The sequence below is a fragment of the Macaca thibetana genome, chromosome 20, assembly GCF_024542745.1.
Source record: "Macaca thibetana thibetana isolate TM-01 chromosome 20, ASM2454274v1, whole genome shotgun sequence".
Taxonomy (NCBI): Eukaryota; Metazoa; Chordata; class Mammalia; order Primates; family Cercopithecidae; genus Macaca; species Macaca thibetana.
Window position 1 is genome coordinate 36,431,596 of NC_065597.1, and position 27,803 is coordinate 36,459,398.

At 33.6% G+C, this 27,803-nt stretch overlaps 1 protein-coding gene across 2 annotated transcripts in view; it reads right to left on the bottom strand.

Annotated features, from left to right (window-relative positions):
* Positions 1-27,803, bottom strand: part of LPCAT2 (lysophosphatidylcholine acyltransferase 2) — a 77,550-nt gene that overhangs the window by 44,782 nt on the left and 4,965 nt on the right. For both annotated transcript variants that reach the window (XM_050775068.1, XM_050775069.1), the window contains exons 2-8: positions 14,143-14,282; positions 12,022-12,239; positions 10,661-10,773; positions 8,644-8,704; positions 7,743-7,801; positions 6,156-6,190; positions 2,977-3,031 (exon numbers count right to left, since the gene is read on the bottom strand). In XM_050775068.1, coding sequence (XP_050631025.1) covers positions 2,977-3,031; positions 6,156-6,190; positions 7,743-7,801; positions 8,644-8,704; positions 10,661-10,773; positions 12,022-12,239; positions 14,143-14,282 — 681 coding nt within the window. The remainder of the gene's footprint in view (positions 1-2,976; positions 3,032-6,155; positions 6,191-7,742; positions 7,802-8,643; positions 8,705-10,660; positions 10,774-12,021; positions 12,240-14,142; positions 14,283-27,803) is intronic.

Consider the following 27,803-nt stretch of genomic DNA (forward strand, 5'->3'; position numbering starts at 1 on the left):
CTACTCGGGAGGCTGAGCCAGGAGAATGGCGGGAACCCGGGAGGCGGAGGTTGCAGTGAGCCGAGATCGCGCCACTGCACTCCAGCCTGGGCAACAGAGCAAGACTCCGTCTCAAAAAAAAAAAAAAAAAAAAAAAACAAACGAAAATATTCCTAAATATTAGATTCATTACATCTTAGATATCTAATGATTTTGGTAATTAAAGAGTTCGGTAGTCATCATTACTGAGAGGAAACGTGTGAAACTAAAGGATATGGCAGTCAACATAATGGGGTGTCATGTGACTCACAAAAGCAAGAGTGTCTAAAAGGGCACTTTAATAATTCATTCAAAGTTCATTTGAAAAACCATAAAATTAATACCATATTCTTGAATAATACATCTTACATTAGGTTTACCTAATATTCAAGAAGTTCCAAAACCATGTTTAAAATAAGATAGTAGCAAGGATTTCCATCAATTTTAAAGAAAAAGAAAAAAGGGGGTTACTTGAGAACAACCAAAACAATTGAAACTGGAGCAACTAAATGTACTGAGACCACAAACCAATCTCAAGCGGGGCCTCGTCAGACATAGTGGAAAAGCTGGAACTTCAGAGATGGCCCAGCTCTTACAGAGCTTCAAGCCAGGGCATGGTATACTTAGTGCCTGAAGGGCTGCTGGGATACATTTCGGTTAAATCCAACAGTGAGTATTAAAATATTAAAATATCATAAAGTATTCAGGAGTCACCTGGGTGAAAGGGGGAGTCATAAATTTAAAGTAAAAGTAATTAAAATAAGAATATCTGTACTAAATTTGAAGTCCACAAATTCCCATCCTCTTGTTCTGCACCGCAATTCTAATTCATCAAATCTCTGTCGATGCGGCTATTTTCAAGCAGCTGAAAGTCATTTTATTTGTGAAGTTATGGAACAAATAATACATTGTTTTCTTTGCCAGAAAAATATGATCCAAACAGGTTTTAGAACTGGCTGGAGAATGCAAATATTGTAATTTTTTTTTTTTTTAAAGAATGAAAGAAAAAAAAAAAGAAAGCCATGACACAGAAAGGAAATGTGGTAATAATGGTCATGACAAAAAAACAAAAAGAGGACTCTGAATACCTCTGTTGTAATGCAGTTTGACCATTGACATGCTACGGCAAAAAAGACAGCTTTGTGTACTTTTTTTTTTTTTTTTTTTTTTTTGAGACGGAGTCTCGCTCTGTCCCCCGGGCTGGAGTGCAGTGGCCGGATCTCAGCTCACTGCAAGCTCCGCCTCCCGGGTTTACGCCATTCTCCTGCCTCAGCCTCCCGAATAGCTGGGACTACAGGCGCCCGCCACCTCGCCCGGCTAGTTTTTTGTTTTTTTTTTAGTAGAGACGGGGTTTCACCGTGTTAGCCAGGATGGTCTCGATCTCCTGACCTCGTGATCCGCCCGCCTCGGCCTCCCAGAGTGCTGGGATTACACGCTTGAGCCACCGCGCCGGGCCAATATTTATATGTGCTGCTAGATCTTGTTTTATCTACAGAGGGGTGCATTGAGAGGAAGAGACAATATCTTGCAGAGAAGATAGCATGGCTTTTTTAAAGTATGAGTTTTCTTTTTTTTTTTTAGAAAAGTAAAACAGGCCTAGACTACCTGAGCAGCTATTGGAAAAGCAAGAGCAGTGCTCAGAGTATTTAGAAATAGTATGATATAAGGCTTCCTGAAGTGTATTCTATAGAACACTGGTTCCGGGAAATATCCAGAGAAAAAGGTTCTGTAAGTCAGACATTTCAAAGGCACTGAGTAGTCTTGAGAAAAAAAAAATTCATTTTCTTTACCTTGATACTTTCTAAACTTATTAGTTTTTGTTCCCCAGGAACCTCTAAGAAAAACCCAAGAACAAGTGTGTGTTTTGTTTTCTGTTTTTTTGTTTGTTTGTTTGTTTGTTTGTTTTTTGGCCACAGTGAGAGATACTGAGCTGGTTTTAAAAGTGGGGAGGTGTGAAATATAATTAATAAACAGATATTTTCAAGACAGGCAGAAACCATGCAAATCTCAAGAAAATTTCACTAAACTCATTCTGAAATGTAATTTGCCCTCCTAAACCATTTGGTATTGCTAACAATCTCTAAATGGCCAAATCACTAAGCTATCCAACAGAGCAAAATAGTATTCTTGTGAATTAAATTCCACAGTCCTGTCACTTAGGCACTAGACCCCACTCAGAACTCTGTATGACACAGGCAAACTTAAGGTTTTCATTACACAATCCATGGATGCAATTAGAAAATCCAGGAGACCCATGATCAAACCGTCTCTCTTCAGAGACTACCTGAGGGTATTGCTAAAACCCACTGGATTCTGAATTCAGGGGTCCATTCTACATCATATCTAGAAACTAAGAACAGCTCTGGAACCAACCTTTAGAGCCTTAAAAACCTGGTTGAAATTTTCAGAATGTTATAATAACTCCTCTCTCACTACCTGCCACTGTAACTCAAACCAAAAGACTGTCCTGTGAATGATAATACGTGCTGCCTCCCGGACAGAATTTCCTTGGACTTTTCATGTGCAGGGTGATTTCACAGTGAAGTCTTCTGACCTCTATGTCTCTCCCCTAGACCCCAAGTAGCATCTCTTAGCTTTCATAAAATATTTTCTTTAAAGAGGTATGGGGCTCTATCAGCTATGGTCAGCTCCTTTTGTCAGGATGTGAAAATACATCATTCAATTTGGCAGGTGTCAGCATTAAAGGAGTAAAAAGATGAGAGCAAGGTGATGCCCCTCTGGCCAGCCAGGGTGGTTACGTTTCAGAATCTAGAGGTGTTTTCTAACATGATTTCAAGGGCTAAATCTGACAGGCTAGGTTTATATACACAATTTGTAAAACACCAGGGTTTATGTTATGGGTGATGGACCTTTATATCTGGTCTTTCTAGACTAGAAGTTCAAAATTAAAGGCAAGGCCAAATCTCAAGTTCCAAGGCTACATTTTGAATGACTTACCTCAACTTCTACCTTTGTGAAGAGCTGGCAGAAAGTAAGCATGCAAAGCTGAATGCTGAAGAGAAAAAAGAAAAGGCTATTTTTATACAGTAATGCAAGTATCACCTTACATTATTCAACAACCATTTCTTTATACACAAATACCCCCACATCACACTTCATATATATTTTGCATTTATAAATGCTACACTGCAGCTATAACACTTTTTGGGCCTAGACAACTAATCTTTTTTTGTTTTTTTGAGACAGGGTCTTACTCTGTCACCCAGTCTGGAGTACAGTGGCATAATCATAGCTCACTGCAGCCTCAACCTCCTGGGCTCAGGTGAGCCTCCCACTTCAGCCTCCCAAGTAGCTGAGACTACAGGTGTGAACCACTGTGCCCAGCTTAGACAAGTATTCTTGACAATTATTATTCAAAAGTTAAATCACCAAATGAATACCAAATACGTATTTGAGTCAGACCCTCAGCTCAACAGACTAAACCACAAATTTGAAGTTTCCTTGACAACACAGACTCAAAGGCCCAAGTCCCTAGGGAATATACCCAAGGCCACATTTCAAGGTATGTAAATGTGTTTATAAGAAAACTCCTAGGTAGATCATTACATTTCTGAACTCTTTTTTGACATTAAATCAATGGGCCTTTCTGTAAAAGCGGAAGCTTTATCAAAATTGTCCCAGTTATTAATAAATGTTCTAGTTATGAGGAAATCTGGAAAGTTTCAAATTTCATTGTAAAGGCAGGCAAAGGCTGTCTTCAAAGTAGTTAAGCAACCCTCTCAAAGATAATGTTTGAAATAGCTGTTCCTACTTACAGCTTTCCAGTACATATTTAGACCCTCTGGATAAGATTTCTACTGGATTTTTAGTTTAGTCTCATTAGACAATTGACCCAGAAACCAGGCAGAATGGATTAAACTACACATTTAAGAAAAGAACCAACCAATCTCTTTTCACTGTTAAGAAATTAAAATATAATTTATCTGTAAAAATTACCTGAGGCGACTTATTTAAGGAATTTAGGAGCTTAAGAATTTAGTTAAAAGAAAGAATTTAGAAAGTAGATATATCACTTTCATAATTAATTATAAATTGTTAATGTGTCAGTTCACAAGTCTTCCATTTGAAAGAAAAACATTTTTTACTATCTATAAACTCTAAAGTCAATCCACACTATCTTGCATAAATTGTTTTTAATTATTTAAATGGAGCTGTAGAATTCAATTACTTTAATAGATGCATATTCTATTCTGAAAATTCTGAATACTGTACAAAATATGAAACCACACATAAAATCTAACCTGTCTTGTCCACCCTACAGACAGACCAAATACTTCTTAGACTGATACAAAACTTCTCTAAGTTTATTCTAAGTCTCCTTTCCCTTGGGATATTTGTTTTGGTATAAAATCTGTTTCTTAGAATCCGTATCTGGAGTAGCACTTTGAGCAAGGGCAATTGAGAAAACAGATTTAGAAGTAACAGACACAGTGCTAACAATATTAAGTAGATGAGAAGAAAAAAGTGGACGTGAGATTTGCAATAGATAGGTGCAATGTGACATTTGAACAACACAAAGCTGTGCCTTTTAAAGATTTTGTGTTTGTTTACAAGTCCTGAAAATTTTTTGACTTTTGAAATATTTTTTCTCCCTTTCATTCCTGAATTCTTTCTCCTAATTTCCTTTTCCTCTTCTCACATACTTCTCAGTTGAGAAGGCTAGATTAACTAAACCTGTCTATTATATTTTCTATTCTCAGTTACTCTTCTAGAAAAGCTTTCTCCTATTTGATCACCACATTAATCTGGACTGCTGGGCAACCAAAAAAAGTCTTGTTGGCCACATCACTATCTCTGTAAGGAACTTAACCTGTAAAGGCCCAAAGGATGGCACACCTCAGGAAGTGGAAGTATGCTACGCATCCATTGTTAAGGCACTTTGTTTTCCCAAATACTTTCATACTACCTGTTTCTCCCAATTATCCCATGTCTAAAAGCAATCAGGAATTCAAAATAAGTAATGGCATGAAACATGTATTTTAGTTAAATGAATAAATTGATTTCTTGGTAAGTGAAAGATAATATGCTGTTTAGATATCCTTTACAATTTATGTTCTTTATTTTTGGTGTTATTTGCTTATCTTTAATTATCAAGGACTGGAGCATAACAAGAATATAAATGTTTCATATGTGTTAATATTTATTCTATTGTCCCATCAGTTACATATTCTGATTTAAATTTATTATTTCAAAGCAATGTATATATATACAAAGTGGAGAAATTACGCAGTTTTGATTTCAGAAGTTGGCTGGATTACGCTGAAGGTATCTAAAAAAAGCCTACAATGTGCCTAAGGCAACTGATGATTTCCTTAAATATTTCCAAGTGATTGTCACCTATCCATCAACAATGTTATCTGAGCTTTGTGCTTAACAATATGAAAACTGGGTAAGACCCTAAAGGAAGTCTTCAAATCCAGGTGTTTCATATGGCTCTCACCAAAATTTAAACAGGCTCACTTATTCAGAGGGAACTAAACAAACGATCTTGAGAGAAACCAAGTTTCTACATGTTCTGTTCTTTTTAAAGGCCTACTTCACATCAGCTTGCTTAATAATGAAACTGTATTCCTCTTCTCTCTTAAGTAAAGTACTTATAGAAACTGCTGATTCCAATGCTTTTCAAATCCAACAACAGAACTGAAATCTTGGTTAGCTATTTTTTCAACTCATATCAGACACATCATAGCTATTTCAGGCCATATGACTAAATTTTTCTGAATGGCTTAAACCAACATAGTAAGTAAGGATAGAGACACTGGATAATGCCAAATCTGCAATGGAAATAAAACTGCAAAATTAAAGCTAACTATGATGCAAACTAGGTCAGTTACAAACTAGCAGACAAACACTTGAGACCCATTTGAATGAGACAGATGACTAGAATTTTGCATACAGGGGACTTGAGGGGTTAGTGGTCAAGATAGTGCAAGACATTGATGCTCTCTACAGAGACTTATCAGTTATAAGACTTAGGGCTCTGATCAGAAATCTTTATGTTTTTAAATATAATAAGAATTTAAAATAACACTTTTTAAAAGAATGAATAAATGATCTTTCTTTTTCTTCACTAAAATAAAATGTATATAAACTAATAATGGACATAAGTGACTTACAATGTATATCCTTGCCATGTCCAGGTCACAGTATCCTATAATAACAAAATTATTTTAGCTGTTAGTCTGGAGGAAAAACACTAAATAAAATAAAGATCTTATTTTAATATGGGGATTCATTTATATTTTTCTGAAACTAAAAGCAACACGTTGAGAAGTAAAATAAATACATTATTATTAAAGAACAGTGAACTGACCTATGAATTCTTGGATTACATATCTGCAAAGCAAAGATCTTCCTAATGTCAACAACTTTTGATGAAATGACTTGCTCTAATTTTTTAAAAACTATTTTACATGCTTAGCCACTTTTCTCCTAATATGAATATATCTGGATAATTAATTTGCTTACAAAAAACTCAGAATATATCAGTTTTCAAAAAAAATCTTATTTGGGGGAAATAAAATAATATGAACACACAATAAATCAAACCTATAGGCAGAAGTACAATGAATAAAAGTTTTATAGATTTTAATTCTTTTTTTAACCATAGATGTCCAAGGTTGAAAAACCAGCCTCTAAATACAAAACTGATTTGATCAATAACCCTTAAACTTACATATTAGAGATAACTAATAATTATATCCTGGCTTTTAATATAAATTCTCTCATAAAGAAAGTTCCTCTCAGAACCAAAACATCCCCTCAAAAATCTTTCTTTAGGAAAATGGTGGTACAATCAATATCTAGAAGACAACAATGTATCCAACTGGAACAGAAGAGACTACTTCCTGAATCAACTCTGGACTTTATATAAGATGTTAAGTTAGCCCAGGCTTGGTGGCTTATGCCTGTAATCCCAGCACTTTGAGAGGCCAAGACAGGTGGATCACTTGAGGTCAGGAGTTCAAGACCAGCCTGGCCAACATGGTGAAGCCCTGTCTCTATTAAAAATTCAAAAATTAGCTGGGCATGGTGGCATACGCCTGTAATCCCCACTACTCGGGAGGCTGAGAAAGGAGAGAGAATCACTTGAACCCAGGAAGTGGAGGTTATAGTGAGCCAAGATCGCACCATTGTACTCCAGCCTGGATGACAGAGCAAGACTGTCTCAAAAAAACAAAAAAACCCAAAAAACAAACAAAAAAAGATGTTAAGTTTTCTCAGGTGTTTTCTTATTTAATTAAGCTACTTATTACCAAGGCTCACACAATTAGTGCAATAATGAAAAACCAAGCCTCTTCCATATTTATCCTGCTATTTCAATACTTCTTCACTAGCAATGAACACTGAATCAAGAAAATTTTCCTTCTAGAGTTAATGAAAATCACAAATTTGTAACTACTCATTCTAATGAGACCCTAATCTGGGAATTAATCACACCAACATGGTGACAACAGAGTAGAGGCTAAGAAAATATCTTCCTGAAGTTCAGTAATAGCAAAATAATATTTAATATTAGTATCAATGGATATGTGCCTATCTTGCAAAATTTTAAAAACTAGATGTGGTGAGCAGAATGAGCTCTCCCATTTGCTTCCACCATTTATCTGTTCACAGCCTTATTTATATATTAAAAGGGGTTCCAGAGAATCTGTGCTACTTGGAATACTGAAATTCTTCCTGTGGTGAAATACTATGCTTACCAGCTTGTTTGGGTATCTGAGGAGGACTGGCTGCACTGGAACTCCTGGAATGAAGGCTCCTGCAACCATGTTGAAATTTTATAATGTGTTTTTATGTGAATAAAAGTTTTATGATAAAGACAAAATAGTAAATAGTATAAATAGACTGAATATTTTAAGAGTATGTATAACAGAAATCGTTTGCTAAATGTTGATAAATCCCTAGTACTTACCAAAATGAGGGATTTTTTTTTGAATTAAGAACTACTGAAGCAAAATATTAAATGCTGTGCCTATGCCACTTAAAATATTTGTTTATTCATTGATTTATTTCTCCACTTTTTTTCATTTTCCAAGTGTTAATATTCAACAGAATTTTTTAAGTAATGATAAAATCGAGACAAAGAAAAAATAAGAAAGCCTACATGAAACCAAATGCTTGAAGCAAGAACCACCATACTTGCTAGAAGTGAGTCATAACTTTGCTGCTGAGCATTCTAGCAGCTAATACAAAAACATTTTAAAGTATTACAAATTATAATGAAAGCTGCATTCACTGACTTCTAATGTTAAAAAAGAAATGAACCACAGAAAGCAACTGAAGACATTATAATGATAATGAGATAGGTTTTCTACTTGATGGCATAGAACCTCACGTGTCTGTGAGGGTTCCCAAACATACACACAGCCACTCATCCTAAGCATACATGCATGGAGTGGACACTCCAAGGGGAGAGGAATTATGACACCAAAAGAGAAAGCAAAGCAGTGAGTTCTGTGGATCCACAGTGTTAAAAAGTTGCAATCAGAAAAGAAAAAAATGTTCAGAGCAAGCTCAAGAGTTATTTTGTGTATTTCTATAAAATCATTTGTGAAATCTTCCATATTACTTTGTTAGAATACATAATTTAATTTTTCTCACCTGGTTTAAAAGTAATCAAACAGGAACGATTAGTACAAGTACCTTCTGGGAAAACTAGTATCTTGGGAAAAAAGGAATAGATTTAATATTTCAATCTAATTAATAAATTACCTCTTTACTTGCTTTCTTATGACTTCACAAACAGCTGCCAATGCTTCAAAAACAAAAATGAAATAAAAGGCTAACACTTGATTCTAATGAAAGCTACCATCAGATTATTCAATTTTCTTGTAAAGAAAGTGCTGTCTATTAATTTAATTAGAAAATGGATTTAAGTTTTAACAAATGTCTCTTAATGATAAAACTAATGATCTGAATAAACCTAAAAGATGGAGAGCATAATTCATGGTCAAAGTGTGCATTAGGCTACATTAAATTCTTTCTTCTGCTATATATGCTTAACCAAATAATTTCCAATTTTGTTTCAGTTTTCCCATTAATATTTACTCCCACAACATATAGTTCAGGCATGTCTTGAGGACAAAGGAAAAAAGATATGTGTACAATGTGCTTTATGTTTACTTGAATTAGTTGACATGTGGAATACAACTTAATATCTTTTTTTCTTTTTGAGGCAGTGTTTTTAGCTTTTAACATACTTCTTCATGTTTTCAAAGTAAAAGATAAGCAGCATGTTAGCTTCCCCATTAACTAAGTAAAATAGCAACTTAATTTTCTGATGCTTTTAAAATTTAGCCATGAATAAATTGCTAAGTGAATAAAATAAAATAAAGTAAAATCCTGCACTCACAGCAGTTAGCAAAGTGTTTTTATGATAATTAGATAGGGAAAACATTATTGGGCTACATTGCCACAATAACAGGTTATTTATAAAATAAAAATTATGAATAGATATAATTCCATTTTCCAATTTAAAAGTGGGTTTCCTATAACAATAGGATACAATATCAAATATATTTTATTCAGTGAAAATTCAACAACTAAACTACTAACAATTAATGGATATACAGTGAATTGTAAAATCTCAGAGCTGGAAGGGACCATAAAAGTCACCTAGCATCTCTAATGCTTTAATTCTTTCTACAATAGTGGTAGTTCAGCCAATGCCTGAAAATTCTAGAAAAGGATTACACATCAGACCATTCCACTTCCGGACAGAAAGTTCTTCCTCAAGATGAGCAAAATGAGCTGAAATTTATCTATTTGTTATCTCCCACCTACCACTGCTAGATATATTCTTTGGATCCACAGAGAAAAATCAAACCCTACTCCCAATGCCACCTATTCACAATCCTCTTTTTAATCATTCCTTCCATGCCTTGGTTTATAAAACAACCTGTTTGGTCACATACTTTCTCTTGGACTTTAACATCTTCATGTCATCATGTGTGGCCAGATAACTGTAGGACTATTAGTCTGCTAGAGATGAGTTGTTTTCAACTGGGCAAAGATAAAGGGGTTCCTATTAGAATCACCCTTGGCTTATTTTGCAGTAAATGTTACCCCCCTCAACCCCCGCATTCAAGGGAAGGGGGTGGTGAGATGGTAAAGTTTGAAAAACAGTTCTACAGGTGATTTTGATATGCCCCTTGAACTGAAAAGCACTATCTAAATATACCTCAGGTGAGATTAAAGATCTTAATCATTTACCCACCACAATATTGAGTATAACTGAGCTTATATAATTAAGCTTCTAAAACATGAAATAGGAGATACTTTAGTATAACGGTAATAGATACTAAGGTATTTCCTATCTCATCTTTAAAGTGGTAATTAAATTTAGAGTTAGAGAATCAAATTTTTATAACACAAAGAGAAAATTGCTTCAAAGAGTTTGGAGAATAAAAAAGAATGATACATTTAATTCCATGGAGTATCTCATGGGGAAGAGGACTTCTTAATACTTGCTACTGTATTTATTCTGCACTTATTATGCTAAAGATACCTAGTATAGGTGTCCACAGATAGCAATATCTGTGGATCCAAATGAATAAGTCTACAGACATACAATTAACAAACTCCCAATATGTTTAAATTAACATCTACCATGTTTTACCTGGGGCCATTCTCCTCCTGATGTTGTTCGCTTTATTATTTCATTTATTGTGTTTTTTCGGGAATCCGGATCTACACGGGACACCAAAATTGGTTGCACAGCCCGTAACATTCCTTTAAAACAAATGAAAAGTCACAGGCAAGCCATTTTTTGGCTAAAGCAACCACAGCAATAATGCTGGATATATAACACATTGTATGGAAAATTTAAATGAGCAAATCAAAGAGAACCATTCAAAAACAATTTATTAGAACTTAGCTTCTAATTTTGAAAGGAGAAGTGGATATTTACAACTAAAAACATTTTATTAATTTAACAGAAGTAAGCAGCAAAAATACAAAAGAAAGCAAATATAATTTTCTCCCTAAAGGTCTCCTAAAGGTCTTCTTCCTCAATTGACATTAAACCTTTGGAATATGCTACAAGATTATTGTTTTACTTTAGGAATACCTTGAAAAGTGAATTCATAGTACACATAAGTAGGAGTAACCATTACTCATAATACTGCAATTTTCAGCACAACATTTTTTTGAAATAGCTTCCTAGCACATGAAAAATCAACTTCAATTTACCAAAAATCTATTGCTACACAATTTTTCAGGAAAAAGCCACATTACACAAAGCATGGAAGTTACATTAAAAAAAAAAAAAAAAGTGTCTTAGCTGAATGACAAAGCTGCAAGAACTACTATTACTTTTCCAGAGCACTGAGGCAACATCAGGGAACTTTCACACTCTCTCATCATCTGATGTTTGCAATAACCTTGGGACAACAGGGAGTAGTTACTTGGAGACAATTCTTGAGGGAGACCAAAGCATGTGGTAGGAAAAACACTTCACTTGCGTCATTATTTTTTATGGCAGGAAGTACCTATTGTTCCACATCATAATTTTCAAAGAGCTACACATAGGTCCCTCATGGAGATTTGGGGGGCAATAATGAAGAAAACAGAGTGAGGAGAAATCACTTACTGCATTTAGCAGCCTAACATCCTGAAGATAAATTCATGAAACAGCATATACCTGTGTTTTCACAGATTCTCTCAAATCAAACATGGGTTAAATTCTCTCAAATCAAGCATGAGTAGTATCTGAAAACTAGTCTTTCTGGCTATATACAAGAACAGAAAGACATAATGATATAGTGATAAAAAGTTTTAAAGAGTTATGAAGCTATAAAAGGGAAGTCTAATCTTTTTTCATAAATATACTATTTCCATGTAGTAACTTATTACAATAAAGTAAATACGTTTGAAATGTTTAAACTTTTTAAAAAGTTTATCAATAAACTATATATGATTATTTTAATTTAAAGCATGAGCATGAAAATATTTTATCTACGTTACCTTACAAGTACTTACTGCCAATCAGAGGGACTTGTGCATTCTCATTTCGAGATACCATAGAAGGTAACCCAGCTACAACACAGGCAATTCCATCAAAGAATGTTGAATGAGGGGCAGCAACAAAAACCGGTGCTTCCAAAGGACTTGCAATCCTTCCTTTTACAGAAACTATAAATCCCATTGAAAAGAACATAGCACGACCCAGAAATTTCAAAGCTGTTTGAGTAATTTTCCTTTGAAAATATAGAAAAGACATAATTAGCTTTGTTAATTAAAGCTAGCAGCAAGGTTTTACTCTGTAATACAATAAGAAAACCAAAATATGTCAGAGTATTTCATATGAAAATATGCCTCAGCCTCCGGAGTAGCTGGGACTACAGGCGCCCGCCACCACGCCCGGCTAATTTTTTTGTATTTTTAGTAGAGACGGGGTTTCATCGTGTTAGCCAGGAAGGTCTCAATCTCCTGACCTCATGATCCACCCACCTCGGCCTCCCAAAGTGCTGGGATTACAGGCGTGAGCCACCGCGCCCGGCCTTCAGCTTTTAAAAATAGGATTTTCGTCTAATTCTCTTCACATTTTTGTAATAATATAGTGAGGAGCTATTAGCAACTAGCTCCAAAGAAGTTTCTGTGACTTTTATTTCACAAGAAGGAGATAAAGAAAACCACAATACTTTCCCAGAGGGCACAGAAACTGTACCTCCCTTTCTTCTCCTTTAGTTTAGAGATGAGATTTCTACTAATGTAATGAGACGAAGTATATTCCTTTATCAAATTTTCACACCTCTTATTTTTTATCCATAGTGATGTAGCTTCTGACAACTATATTTATCCCATATTCTGAGCCATTAAACACTCCTATTTAACATATTTAAAGAATGGCTCTAAGTCTGGTCCCACATAATAACTTCGACATTACCTGTTTGAGAGGAGAAAGAGATACTGCTTTAATTGACAAAAGTAAAACTTTCTTTTCTAACATTTATTATATCTATTGTCTGGATTACTTAGACTATTCCTTCTATCATCCTAAGTTTTCATAAGCCACTGACAATAAAAACCAAAGAGGTAATCTGAAAAGAATTGGTGAGTCATAAAAACATCCCTTGAAGCATTGTTTTATACTACACAACCTTGAGTTATAAAACAAAGGAGTATGATTTGCAAGAACTGAGAGTTCTCTGGGGCATTGCCAGCACTGAATCCATTTCCACTTTGATAGTGACATTTGTTCACTGGAACATGAACTGAACAGCAAACTACATATTTCTTTAAAAGTTTCTATAACAGTCTTTCTCAAAATTTTTGGAGGATGCATTCACATTTGAGATTTAAATACAAAAATATTCTTGCGTACAAAAATTGGGCAACAATTTCAAAGAGTTTGACAATGCCCTAAAACCCATGTACAGATTTGGAATTCACATGGAATCCGTGGAGTCCACATAAGAGGCTGCACTTTTAAGGCATACAGATCACAACAATTTGGTTCTGTTCAATAAAAATAAACTTTTACCAGTAGCTTTGTTAACTCATGATCAGTTTCTCCTCTATTACCATCTTAATTAGATAATGCCTGAAAAGCAGTTCCATTCTGCCTCATGCTAATGTTTAAAATAACTAGACTATATTGGTTAATAATTATTATTAATAATTGTTATAATAGAAATTACTACTAAAGTAATTAATAAAAATAATATAACTAATCCACTTATGCCACTGCAGAAAGTTGTAGAGGGAGAAAAGCAAATGTGAAAACTGAGGAAGAACAGAAGAGAGCAAGGTATTTTGTAGCTTCAGTGATTTCAAGTACAGTAGTTGGGTATCTTTCTGAACTAGGGATGTATCGCATTTGGCAGTAACTCAGAAAACAAAATATTTTAACATTAGGAAATTACAACTTTTAGGAGATTATCATAATGTAGTTGGCATTTGGGCAGTACTTTCTACATATTTCATATGAGAAATAAAAATAAATTATTTATTATTGAGTAGGCTGATAAAACTGTAAAATTTATTATTGAGTAGACAGATAAAATCACTGACTAAACTATGATGAACTCTTTTTACATTGATTTAATGTATGTTAATTTAATATTATGTCCTAATATTTTGGACAAAATCATTTCTTACCTCCTCCAACCAGTTACTGGGTGGGTCAGCTTTTCAGGACAGCATACTGTTGAAATTGCAGCAAATGGCCATGCAAGTAATAAAATTAAAGCAACCAATAAGACACGAATTGGAAGCAGGATAATCCCAAGAAGAAAAATCTGAAAGTCAAAGTTGGTAAAAATAAATGAATGGCCATTATTTTAATTCAAAGCTATCAAACAGAAACATGTAACAGGAGACTTTTATGGTGTTCATGCATTTAGTCAAGGATGAATTGACTACTACCCTGTACCAGACAAGGATTTAAGCACAAAGAAAAAAACAAATTATATCTGACTTCACAAAGCCTACTGTGTAGCAAGAGAAACACTAAAGAAAACCATAAGACAAATGATCTGCATACCCATGAAAGCGAATAGAGAATGTTGGGGGAACAAAGAAAAGGTGTATTTGATTTAGCAGCCAGGGAAAGCTTCCTGGAGGAATTGTAGCCTGAACAATCTTGCAGTAAGTAGGAGCTAGCAAGGTAAGAAGGAGAAATTGCTTTTTGAGAGCTTTAGGTAGAAGAGTGAAGGCATCAGAGTGTGAAGAAGTAAATACATTGTTTTATATATATACCTGCCAGAACTTTATAACCAATAACAATAAGGAGATAGATGCGAAAATAAAAAAATTAAGAAGAAATGAAAAGTAAATAAATAAGAATAGCAAATAATACATGAATTCTTACTATGTAATATACCAGCCATTCTAAGCACTTGGCATGTAGTAACTTTTTTAGTTTTTACAACCTTAAGTTTCAAATTTTACAAACCAGAAAGGAGTAACACAGAGGAAGTTAAATTGCTTAAGATCACAAGTGGTAGAACCAGGATTTGAACTTAGTTTGGTTATAAAGTTTGTGCTCTTAATTCTTTTACTGCACTGCCGTTTGAGTAAAATAGATTGTGCTTATGTATGACACATTGTCTTTTTTTCTATAAGCTAATTATATTACTCAAACAGTAGCCTTCTTTTTCTGTCTCTACTGGCCCTTACATGATTCTGAGCACCATCAAATAATTTAGAAAAAAAATGCCAAAATATTCTAATTATCTGATCTTTAGAATATTAAACAGTAACACAAGGAAATGTACAGATCTAAAGTATACAATTCAGTGAGTTTTAATAAATATATACTCATGTAACCACCACCACAATTAAGACACAAACCATATTTACCACTCCCAGAAAGTCACCTTGTGCCTCTTCTAGTCAAACCCTATATTCTTAGGTAACAAATACTAGATTTCTATCACCATAATTTAGTTTTATCTGTTAAAGGTCACATAAATGGAATCATACTTTATGCATTCTTCCACTTAATACTTTTTATTCCACTATGTTGTTTCATACATCAGTAATTCATTCTTTTTAATTGCAGAGTATTATTCAACTATGTGACCATATGACAATTTGCTTATTGATTATCCTACTGATTAACATTTGAGTTGTTTCCAATTGTGGGCTATTATGAATAAAGCCACTATGAATATTCTTGTACAAGCCTTTATGTGAATATGTTTCCATTTCTCTTAAGTAAATACCTAGGAGTGAAAATGCTGGCTCATAGATGTTATTTAACTTTATAGCAAACCACCAGTTTTCCAAAGTTGTGTCATTTAAAAGTATAAGTGGAAATGTGTGAGAATTTTCAGCTGCTGTACATCCTTGCCAGCATTTGGTGTTGGCAGACTTTTAAAAAGCTTTATTAAGGTATAATGTACATAAAAGAAAAAACATCTATTTTAAGTTTATAGATTATGAGTTTTTCAAATGCATACCCTTATGCAATGACCACCACAATCAAGATATTTACATCATCCCAAAAAGTTTTCTTTTGCCCTTTGCAATTAATACACCCTCCCCAAACCTAAGCAACCACTGATAGGCTTCTTTCACTGTGGTTTTACCTGCTGTAGATGTTCATATAAATAAAATCACATAGCATTTATTTACCTTTTTATATCTGGCTTGATCACTTCCTATTTTTGAGAGTCAACCATATTGTCATATATATCAGTATTTACTCTTTTTAATTGGAGAGTGCTATTCCATTGTATGAATATATTACAATCTATTTATTTACTTGTTCATAGACATTTGGCCTATTATAAATTCTCAGCTATTATAGCTCATATGAACATTAATTTTCAAATCTTTGTGTGACCATACATTTTCATTTCACTGAAAATAAAATCATTGGGTCATAGGGCATGTTTAACTTTATATAATACTATAAAACTGTTTTCCAAAGTGACTTCACCAGTTTATATCCCCAGCAAGGTATGAGAGTTCCTGTTGCTCCACATCCTCACCAACATATGGTATGGTCAGTTTTTTATTTTTAATGTTAGCCATTAAAGTGGGTATATCTCATGTGGCTTTAACCCGCATTTCCTTGATGAACAATAATGCTGAATACATTTTTCATATACTTATTGGTCATTCCTTTAACTTCTAATATTAGTGTCTGTTCAAGTCTTTGGCCCATTTTTACTGGTTTGTTAGTCTTTTTCTTATCAATTTGTAAGAGTTCTTTATATAAATGTATACAAGCCCTTTGTCAATATATGTGTTGAAAATACTTTTTTCCTCATTCTGTGGCTTGCTTTCTCATTTTCTTAGTGGTATATTTTGATTAAAGCAATTTTAATTATGATGAAGTTTAATTTATCAACTTTTATTTTATGTTTAATTCTTTTCTGTGTCCTTCTGAAAAAATCTTTACCTCAAGTTCCTGAAGATACTCTATATTCTTTTCTTCTAGAAGCTGTATGATTTTCACTTTTACATTTCAATCTATGGTCAATCTTAAATGACATTTCTTGTGTGGTATGCAGTGTGGATTAAGGTTCATTTTTAACCATAAATTTATCCAGTTGTTGCAGCACCAAAAGACTTAACATTCCTCAATGTTCTTGGCAACTTTGCAAAAAATCAATTGAATATTAATGTATGGATTTTCTTTCTGTTGCATTGATCTGTTCATCATACTTCTGTCAATACTCTGCTACCTTATTTACTACAGTGTTGAAGTAAGTCTTGAAATCAAGTAGTGTGTGTCCGCCCATACATTCTTCTTCATCATTTTTCTGAAGGCATTTTAGATACTCTGCATTTCCATATAAGTTTTAGAATTGTCAGTTTTTACACATACACAAAAGCCTGTTAGGATTTTTACTGAGATTTCAAAATGAATCTACAGAACAATTTGGAGGAAATTGTCATTCTAATAATATTGATTCTTCCAATTCATAAACATGGTATATCTCTCTATGTAAGTCTTCATTAATTTCTCACAGAAATATTTTGTAGTTTTCAGTGTAGTGGTCTTATATGGTTTTTCCTAAGTATTGAATGCCATTTTATTGCTGTTATAAATTAGATTACTTGATCTCATTTTGCAATTGTTTGCTCCTATAGTATATAAATGTAAAATTGACTTTTGATCTTTTATCCTATGACCTGGTCAAGTTCACTTATTGGTTTTCATAGTTAGTTGTTCTGTTGATTCCTTAGGAAGTTCTTCATATACAGTCTATACCATTTGTGAATACGACAGTTATACTTTTTCCATTCTAATCCATATGTCTTTTATTTCCTTTCTTTTCTTATTGCACTGGCTATGATCCCTAGCATAATGTTGAACAGAAGTGGTGAACAAGATATTTGTCTTATCCCAAACCTTTGAGGAAACAGATTCAATATTTTACCACTATGATATTAATTGTGGGTGTTTTGTAGATGCCCTGTATCTGATGGAGAGAGTTTCTCTTTATCTCTATCTTACTAAGAAAATATTTTTATCACCAGTGGGTATTGAATTTTGTCAGGTGAATTAATGAAATTTCTGCATCTATTGAGATGATCACAGGCATTTTATCATATGTTCTGCTTATATGGTGAATTACATTGAAATTGGAATTTTATGTTACATCAACCTTATATTCCTGATATAAGATAAACTTGGAAGTGATATACAGTATCATCCTTTCTATACAATGCCATATTTGACCTGCTAATATTTTGTTGAGTTCTATGGCTATGATCATGAGAAATATTGATCTATAATTTTCTTTTCTTATAATGTCTTTTTCAGATTTGGTATCAAGGTAATATTAGCCCCATAAAACTAGTTGGGTACTGTTCCACACTTCTCTACTTTCTGAAAGAGCTTGTGTGAGTGATTTTATTGTACTCTTAAAAGTCTGACAAAATTTACTAGTAAAATAATCTTGGTGAAACGTTTTCTTTAAATGTATTCCTTCATAGATAAAGGGCTATTCATATTTTCCAGTTCTTGTGTCTATTTTTGATACACTGGATTTTTGTCCATTTCATGTATGTTTCAAATTTACTGGCATAAAGTTGTTAATAATGTTCCCTTATTAGCCATTTAATCTATAATGATACATGCTGTTTCATTCTTGATACTGGTAATTTGTATTTTCTGTCTTGTTTTCTTATCAGTCTTGGTAAGGATTTATCAATTCCATTAATCTATTCTATTAATCTATTAGACAAATGTTTGATTTTAATTTTCTATGTAGTTTTCTATTTCACTGATTATTGCTCTTATCTTTATTATTTCCTTTCTTTGACTTACTTTGTGTTTAATTTGTTCTTCCAGCTTCTGAAGGTAAAAACTTAAATCATTAATTTTAAACCTTTCTTCTTTTCTATGTATTTAAATGTATTGGTTTACTGGCAAGCACTGCTTTAACTGCATCCTACAATTTTGATACATTGCATTTTGTTCACATTTAGTTTAAAACATTTCATAATTTCACTCGTAATATATTTTTGACCCAAGGACTATTTTAAATTATACAGCTTGATTTCTAAATATGTGGATTTTTATCAGATATATTTGTTATTGATTTCTAATATAATTTATTGTGTTCAGAGAACATGCTCTGTAATATTTCAAACTTTTGATATTGATTGAGATTTTTTTATGATCCAGCCTTTGGTCTATGTTGGTAAGCATTAAATGTGTACTTGAAATTATATTCTGGTACTTTTGGAGGTAGTGTTCCATAAATGTCAATTCAGTAGAAGTGGTTACCAATGTTCAAATTTTCTATATTATTAATCTTTGGTTTGATTGTTCTGTCAATTACCAAGAAAGGTGTGTTACCATCCTCAATTATGTTTTATTTATTTCTTTGCTTAGTTTTCTCAATTTTAGCTTCAAGTTTTCAAAGTTCTGATATTAGGTACATAAACATTAAGTGCTGCTAAGTTTTCCCACTGACCTTACAAAATGTTCCTCCTTATATCTGATGTCATGACATGTCTTGAAGTCTACTTTATCTGATATTAATACAGTCACATCAGCTTCTTACACTTACACTATTTCCACATTATCTTTTCTTCCTTCTTATCTTTGTATTTACATTTACAGTGTATGTACTGTGGATTAATGTAGAGCTGGGTCTTATTCTTCTGTCCAGTCTGAAAATCTTTGCCTTTAAGTTAGGATGTTAATTAATGTATACTAAATGTAATTATTGATTATTTGGGTATAAATCTACTGTTTTGCTATTTCTTTTCTATATATCCCATCAGTTCCCATCAGTTTCATGTTTCTGTTTCTCATTTTCTGTTTTCTTCCTTGAGTTCATGAAATTTTTCTTTAGTGATCCATTTAAATTTCTTTAATGGCCCCTTAGCTATACCTTCTTGTACTTTTAGTCAGCAGTTGGTCTGAAGATTACAATGTGTGCTTAGCATAAGATGAAGTACTCAGAGTTAATACTGTACCACTTCACAGAAAGTGTAAGAAAAGTACAATTCCATCCCATCCGCCACCCTTTCAGTATTGTTATGTGTTTTACCACTAAATATATATAAGCCCAAGAAAACAATAATTTTTGTATTAAATGGTTACATTTTCTAGCTCTTTGATGAAATTAATATAAAGAAAAAAGTTTTATATCATTCTTTCCATATTTACCATTTCCAGTGTTCTTCATTCTTTCCTGTATATCCAAGTCTCAATCTGGTGTTATTTTCCTCCAATCCAAAAAACTTTCTTTACCATTTCTTGAATGCAGGTCTGACAACAAATTCCCTCCATTCTTATCTGAAAATGTCTTCATTTTCCCTTCATTTCTGAATAATATTTTCATTGGATATAGAAGTATGGGTGGATAGTTGGGTTGGGTTATCTTTTTATTGGTGAGTTCTAAAAGTTATTTATATGTTTTGAACACTCTACTCTTATCAAATGTATAATTTGCAAATATTTTCTCTCATTCGGTAAGTTATCTTTTCGATTTCATTGTAGTGTACTTTGAAACACAAAACGTTTTATTTTGATGAAGTCCTCTTTACCCATTCTTTCTCTGGTGGCTAGTACTTTTGTTGTACGTCTAGAAAACCACTGCCTAATTCAAGGTCATGAAGATTTACACTTACGTTCTCATCTAAGAGTTTTATGATTTTAACTCTTACATTTAGTAGTTTAATCTGCTTCGAGTTAATTTGTATATGTTATGAGGTAAGGACCTAACTTCCTTCTCTTGCACATGTCAATCCAATTGTCCCAGACCATTTGTTGCAAAAACTACTCTTTCCCCATTTTATCGTCTTGGCAATCCTGTGGAAAATCAGTGGCCACAGATGTATGAATTTACTTCTGTATTGTCAATTCTATTTCATTGATCTAGATGTCTGTCTTTTTACTGGTACAATACAGTCTTGATTACTGTAGCTTCACAGTACGTTTTGAAAATGAGAAATGTGAGTTCTCCAATTTTGTTTTATTTTTTCAAGATTCTTTTGGTTGGTTGTAGTCCCTTGCATTTCTGTACAAATTTTAAAATTAGCTCATCAATTTCTGCAAAAAATAAAGAAGCCAGCTGATATTTTGATAAGGGTTATACTAATCTGTAGATCAGTTTGGGGAGTGTCATTATCTTAACAATTTAGGTCTTCCAAATTTATGAACACAGGATGTCTTCCCATTTATTTAAGTCGTCTCTAATTTCTTTCAATGATATTTTGTAGTTTTCAATGCAGAATTCTTCTGTTGCTAAAATATTTAACTTTTTGATGCTAACTTAAATTGAACTGTTTTTAAATTTCATTTTTAGATTGTTGCTTGTGAAAAAATATGCCATGATTTTTGTATATTGATCTTGTATCCTGCCACCTTGCTGAACTGATTTATTAGCTCCAAGTGTTTTTGTGCATTCCTTAGGATTTTCTGTTTAAAAAATCATGCCTTCTTGATGGTTTTACTTCTTCCTTTCCAATATAGATGTCTTTTCTTTTTCTTGCCTAATTGCCCTTCCTAGAACCTCCAGTACAATGTTGAACAGAAGTGATGAGAGTAGGTATCTTTGTCTTGTGCCTGATCTTAGAAGAAAACTTTTTGGTGTTTCGCTATTAAGTATAATGTTAGCCATTTTTCACTGATGCCCTTTATGAGGCTGAGGAAACTCCTTTCCACTCTTAGTTTATTGAGTGGTTTTTATCATGAAAGTGAGTCAAATCATTTTTCTGTGTCTATTAAGATGTTCTTGTGCCCTTTATTCAATAAATATGGTGCTCATGTTAATTTTTCTATGTTGAACCAAAATTACATTTTTGGGATAAATACCACTTTGCCATGGTATAGTTCGTTTTATTAGTTGATGGATTCAGTTTGCTAGCATTTTATTGTGGATTTTTGCATATATATTCACAATGGATATTGGTCTGTAGTTTTCTTTTATTATAATGTCCTTTTTTGGTTTTGGTATCAGAGTAGGCCTGGCCTCACAGAATGAGTTGGGGAGTGCTCTGTCTTCTTTTATTTTTTGGAAGAGCTTGTGAAGGATTGGTGTTAATTCTTTGTTAACCCTTTGGTACAGTTCACCACTGAAGTCATCTGGTCCTCAACTTTTCTCTGTGGGATGTTTTTAAGAACTAGTTAATCTCTATATATTATAGGTCTATTTGATTTTTTATTTATTCTTGAATCAGTTTTGGTATTTTGTGTCTTTCTAGAAATTGGTCCACTTGAACTAAGTTATTTGTTAGCATGCATTTGTTTATATAATTCCTTGTAATCCTTTTTATTTTGGAAAGGTCAGTAATATTGTCCTCTCTTAATCTGAGTCTTCTTTCATTTTTTTTCTTGGTCAGTGCAGATAAATATTTGTCAATTTTTTTTCAGAGTACCAACTTTTAGAGTTGTTATTTTTCTCTATTGTTTTATTATTACTTTGGAATCGTTGGTTATTTAGAAGTAATTTAATTTCAACATATTTGTGAATTTTTTTCTGTTATTGATTTCTAGTTTCAATCTACTGTGGTCAAATAACATACTTTGTATTATTTTAACCATTTTATATTTATTGAGAATTGTTTTATTGTCTAACATACAGATCTACCTTGGCAAATGTTCCATGGGCACTAGAAGAATGTGTTTTCTGCTGTTGTTGAGTGTTCTACATACATATCTGTTAGATCTAGTCTGTTTATAGGGTTCTTCAAGTCTTCAATTTCCTGATTGATACTGTCTCATTGTTCTACCTTCTATCATTATTTGGTAATTGAAGTCTCTCGTATTGTTGAATTGTCTTTCACCCTTCAATTTTGTCACTTTTTCCTTTGTGTATTTCTGGACTCTGCTGCTTGATGCATATATGGTTATAATTATTACATCTTAATGAATCAATCCTCTTATCATTATGTCTTTCGTTAGCAACAATTTCTGTCTTGAAGTCTATTTTATCTGATAGTAATACAGCCATTCCAGCTCTCTCTCGGCTACTGTTTGCATGGTATATCATTTTCCATCTTTTACTTCCAACCTATTTGTGTATTTGAATCAAAAGTGTGTCTCTTGACCAGGCATGGTGGCTCACACCTATAATCCCAGCACTTTGGGAAGCCAAGGTGGAAAGATTGCTGAGCTCACGAGTTTGAGACCAGTCTGGGCAACATAAGGAGATCCCATCTCTATAAAAAATACAAAAATTTGTTGGGTGTGGTGGTGCATGCCTATAGTTGCAGCCACTCAGGAGGCTGAGATGGAAGGATCACTTAAGCCCAGGAGGTCAAGGCTAGAGTGAGCTGTGATTACACCACTGCACTCCAGCCTGGACGACAGAGTAAGAGCCTGCCTTGAAGTAAGTAAACAAATAAATGAATAAATAAAGTGTGTCTCTTTTAGGAAGCGCACAGTTATATATTTTTATCAATTCTGTGAATCTTCATTTTAATTGGACTGTTTTATCAATTTATATTTAATGTAATTACTAATAAGGTAGGATTTATATATGACATTTTGCTATTTGTTTTCGATATGTCTTAGGTCTTTTTAAATTTCTCTATGTCTACATTGCTGCTTTCTCCTGTGTTAAATATTTTCTAGTGTATCATTTTAATTTCCTCATTCTTCCTTTTGCTATATTAAAAATGAATTTGCTTAGTGATTGTCCTAAGTGTTGCCATGTTAACTTATAATAATTATCTGGTTCGGATCAACCAACTTAATTTCAATAGTATACAAAAACTGTGATCCGTTCCCTCCTTTCTCCTATTTGCTATTATTGTTATACAAATTATGTCTTTATACATTGTATGTCCATCAACACAGATTTATAATTATTGCTTTATGTAGATGTTTTTAAAGTTGGATAAGAGAAAAAAAGATTTACAAACAAAAAAAAATTACATTTGTACTGTCCTTTACATCTAACCATGTAGTTACCTTTACCACTGCTGTTTATTTCTTCACGTGAATTTGAGTTACTGTCTAGTATCCTTTCATCTCAGCCTGAGGGACTCCCTTTATTATTTATCTTAGGGCATGTGTGTGCTAATGACAAATTCTCTCAGTTTTTGCTCGTTTATAATTCATTTTAAGGATAGTTTTCTAGCTATACAATTCTTTATTGACAGTCTTCTTTCAGCACTTTGAATATATCATCCTGCTACTCCCTTCTGGTCTCTGTGGCTCTTGATGAGCAATCAGTCATTAATCTTGTTGAGGATTCTTTGTACATAATGTACATAACATATCTGTAGATATAGGTATATTTGAGTTTATTCTTAGAGTTCCTTGAGCTCCTTGGGAATGTAGATTAGTGTTTTTAATCAAATTCATTAAGTTTTTGACCATTATTTCTTCTAATATTCTTTCTGCATCTTTCTCCTTTCCTGGAACTCCCATTATGAATCTGTTGGTAAAATTGATAGTATCCACAGGTCTCTGAGGTTCTGTTCATTTTTCTTCATCTTTTTTTCTTTATGTTCCTCAAACTAGATAATCTCTGTTGACCTGTTTTCAAGTTTGCTGATTCCTTTTTTGTTAGATATAGTGTGCTGTTGAGCCCCTCTAGTGAATACACACACACACACACACACACACACACACACACACGCATTGCATCTGTATTGATATTCCCCATTTGGTGATACCCTGCTCCATATTTTCTTTTAGCTCTTCACACATGGTTTCCTTTAGTTATTGGACCATATTTTAAATATCTGATTTAAAGTCTTTGTATAGTAAGACTAAAGTCTGGGCTTCCTCAGGGAAAGTTTGTATTGACTGCTTTTTAAACTACTTATAAGCTATACTTTGTTTTTCTTTACACACCTTGCAATTTTTAAATTAAAACTAAACATCTTAAATAATATAGCAACCCTGGAAATGATTCTCATCCCTTTCCAGGGTTTGTCGTGGTTGCTGTTTGTTGTTATTTGTTTGTTTAGTGTCTTTTATAAACTAATTTGTAAAGCTTGTATTCTTTGTCATTGTGGCTACTAAAGTTAAAGTCTCTGACCCGTTAGCTTAGTAATCAGCTAATGATTACAGATTTTCTTAAGCACCTGAAACCAATAAGTTTCCTGATGCTTGCAAAGGGTCTCTTTGTGCACATAGGGGCACATCACAAACAGTCAGGTGACAGATGACAACTCTGCCTTAGCCTTCACTTTCTGCTTGTACAGTCCCTCAAGGTTAGTCAGAGGTGAGAGCTTAGGGTATTTTTCGATATTTTCAGGACATGTGCATAGCCTTGAGCATGAATAAAGCCTTACTCAGGTGGACAGCCTTCTAGATTCCTAGGAATATGTCAAAGCTTTTAAAGTCCCCTATGATCATCTCATCCCTTAACTTTTCTTTTAAGGTTTTTGGCTAGCCTACTGTTTGCTCCAACTGTTACTGTCTCAGGCAGCTGTGATGTTAAGCAATTGCCTTTGATTTTTTTATTTTTACTTTTTAAGAAGCAGAGTCTCCCTATTTTTCCCAGGCTGGCCTTGAACTTCTGGGCTCAAGCAATCCTCTCACATAAACCTCCTGAACAGCTGGAACTACAGGTGTGCACCACTGCATTCGCTTTCCTCTGATTGTTTTTGACAAACACCCTTGAGAAAAGGCTATTTGCACTGTGTAAGCACCAAGACAAATCAAATAAAGACAGTCTTGCAAATAAGGCCTTCCAGGCAGCCACCAGACTGGCCAATAATGACAGTTCCTTGGTAATGGGGCTTGAAAATGCTCTAACACTATTTTTCCCCCTCTAGTGGCTGACAGGTTGCTGGTTTTCATTATGACTGTAGGACGCTGGTTTTTAAGGCTACTGCAGAGATGAGGATGAGGGATGAGAATAAAATTAAACTGTAACAAAGCCTACTATTTTAACTAAGAGTCAGCACTCTTAAATAAATGCTCCTTGGATTGTTGAAAGCCTTTGGTTAATTTTCAGAGCTAAGACAAAGTTGATTCTGATAATTTTTTTGTGTTTTCATTGCTTTATGGAGAAGATAATTTTCAGAGGCCTTTACTTCACCAGTTTTGCTGATGTCTCATCTCAGTTTTCTTCATTCTGCTTTTTAGACTGAATAATTTCTAGTAACCCATCTTCAAGTTCACTAATACTTTCTTCTACCATCTTCAATGTGTTGTTGAGCCCATTCAGTGAATTTTTCATTTCAGATATAACAGTTTTCAGTTTTAGAATATCCATTTGGTTCTCTTTTACATTTTCTATTTATCTGCTAAGCTCCTTCCAACTATTCATTCATTATGCCACTCTTTACTTTTAAGTCCTTGAGCATTTTTATAATAGCTACTTTAAAGTATTTTTCTGCAAAGTCCTACATTTGATCATCTTAGGGTCTATTTTTATTGCCTGATTTTTCTTTTGATCATAGGTCACATTTTCCTATTTCTTTGAATGTCTAATATTGTTTTTATAGTATTTTGGCCATTTTGCGTGATATATTACAGATATTCTGGATTCTGTTATCCTTTTCTCAAGAATGTTCATTTCTGTCCTAGTAGGTAGGTAAAATTCTGGCTGATTGCATTCACCTTGTGAAGCCTTAGTTTTATACTTTTTAAGGGAAAATTTGTTTGAAGCTAGCCCTTAGACTTAGATTGAAGCCTTAGTCCTAGGGTATAGGACTAGTTTTTCTCCTATGGTATAACCTTTGTGAGGTTTCAGTGTAAAGCCTGAGATATTTGCCAAGGTCTTCTTAATTTGGTGGGATTCTAACTGTGCCTTCCCTGTAGCGTCTATCAGTTGAAATGTCTGCCCAGTTTCTTCTTCCTTCCAGCTGTTACTTTCCTCCAGGGCCCTTGAAGGCTCCTTTGTAAATATACAGTTCAGGAATTGACCAACGTTTTGAGATAATTTATATGCCAATTTAGGGGCTCCCTCATTTCTAGCTTCCTCCTTTCTGGGACTTCCTCCTTCAATTTTTAGCCACTCTGATAGTCCTGAACTTTGTGCTCTGATATATCAGGCCAATAAGACTGAAGCTTTCTAACAATCCCTTCACATGGTGTCAAGTGACAACCTTCAGTGAAAAAAGGGGGTTGGGGTAATGTTTCACAGTACAGAACTATTATTTCAAGCAACAAATCCCTCCAGTTTCTGTCTGATTTGTGTTGCTCTATAGTGCCTTCATGAAGTTTTCCCTATTTTGACTACAGTTTATAATTGTTATGCATGGAAAGGGTTGTCTACATTAAGCTACTCCACCATTCCTGAGACTAAAACTAGTCCTGTTAAATTATTTTTCACTTGAAAACTGACTTACAAATATAATGAAACTTTGCTATCAGTCTTATTTCCTATAAAACAGAATATGTTTTAAGATGAGTAGGAGTTTCAGAACTATAATATAGAAGGGATCTTGGATCCAGGAGATTTTTCTTGAAGCTCTGTGTACATGGTAAGCACACTATTTTTAGATAATGTTATATTTATTTGAATGGTGGTGCAATGAAGTATGGTGGTATACTGGGGAAGAGTACTGTGGAGAAAGATGAGATGACTCAAATTCCCAAGTTACTCTGGTAGGTCACTGGCTGAGATTCTCTTTGAAGAGGTATCATTATTAAAAGACCAAGAAATAATCTTGACTGAAAGAAAGGCCATATAGCATAGACCCTGAAGAAAGAGTTGGAATGAGGTTAAAGTATATTAGCATAAGAGTCACTCATATCTACACTGAGCAACCCATATGGATTTTAGCTGAACAAGTTGCGAAATATTAGGCAACTTTTTTTTTTCTGTGCCATCTTCAAGGTTTGCAACAAATAATAGTGCTTAATAGTAAATCAATTTTGAGTTAACTCATTGACAAATTAAGAGAATTCCCCATCATATTTCCATTTGATAATA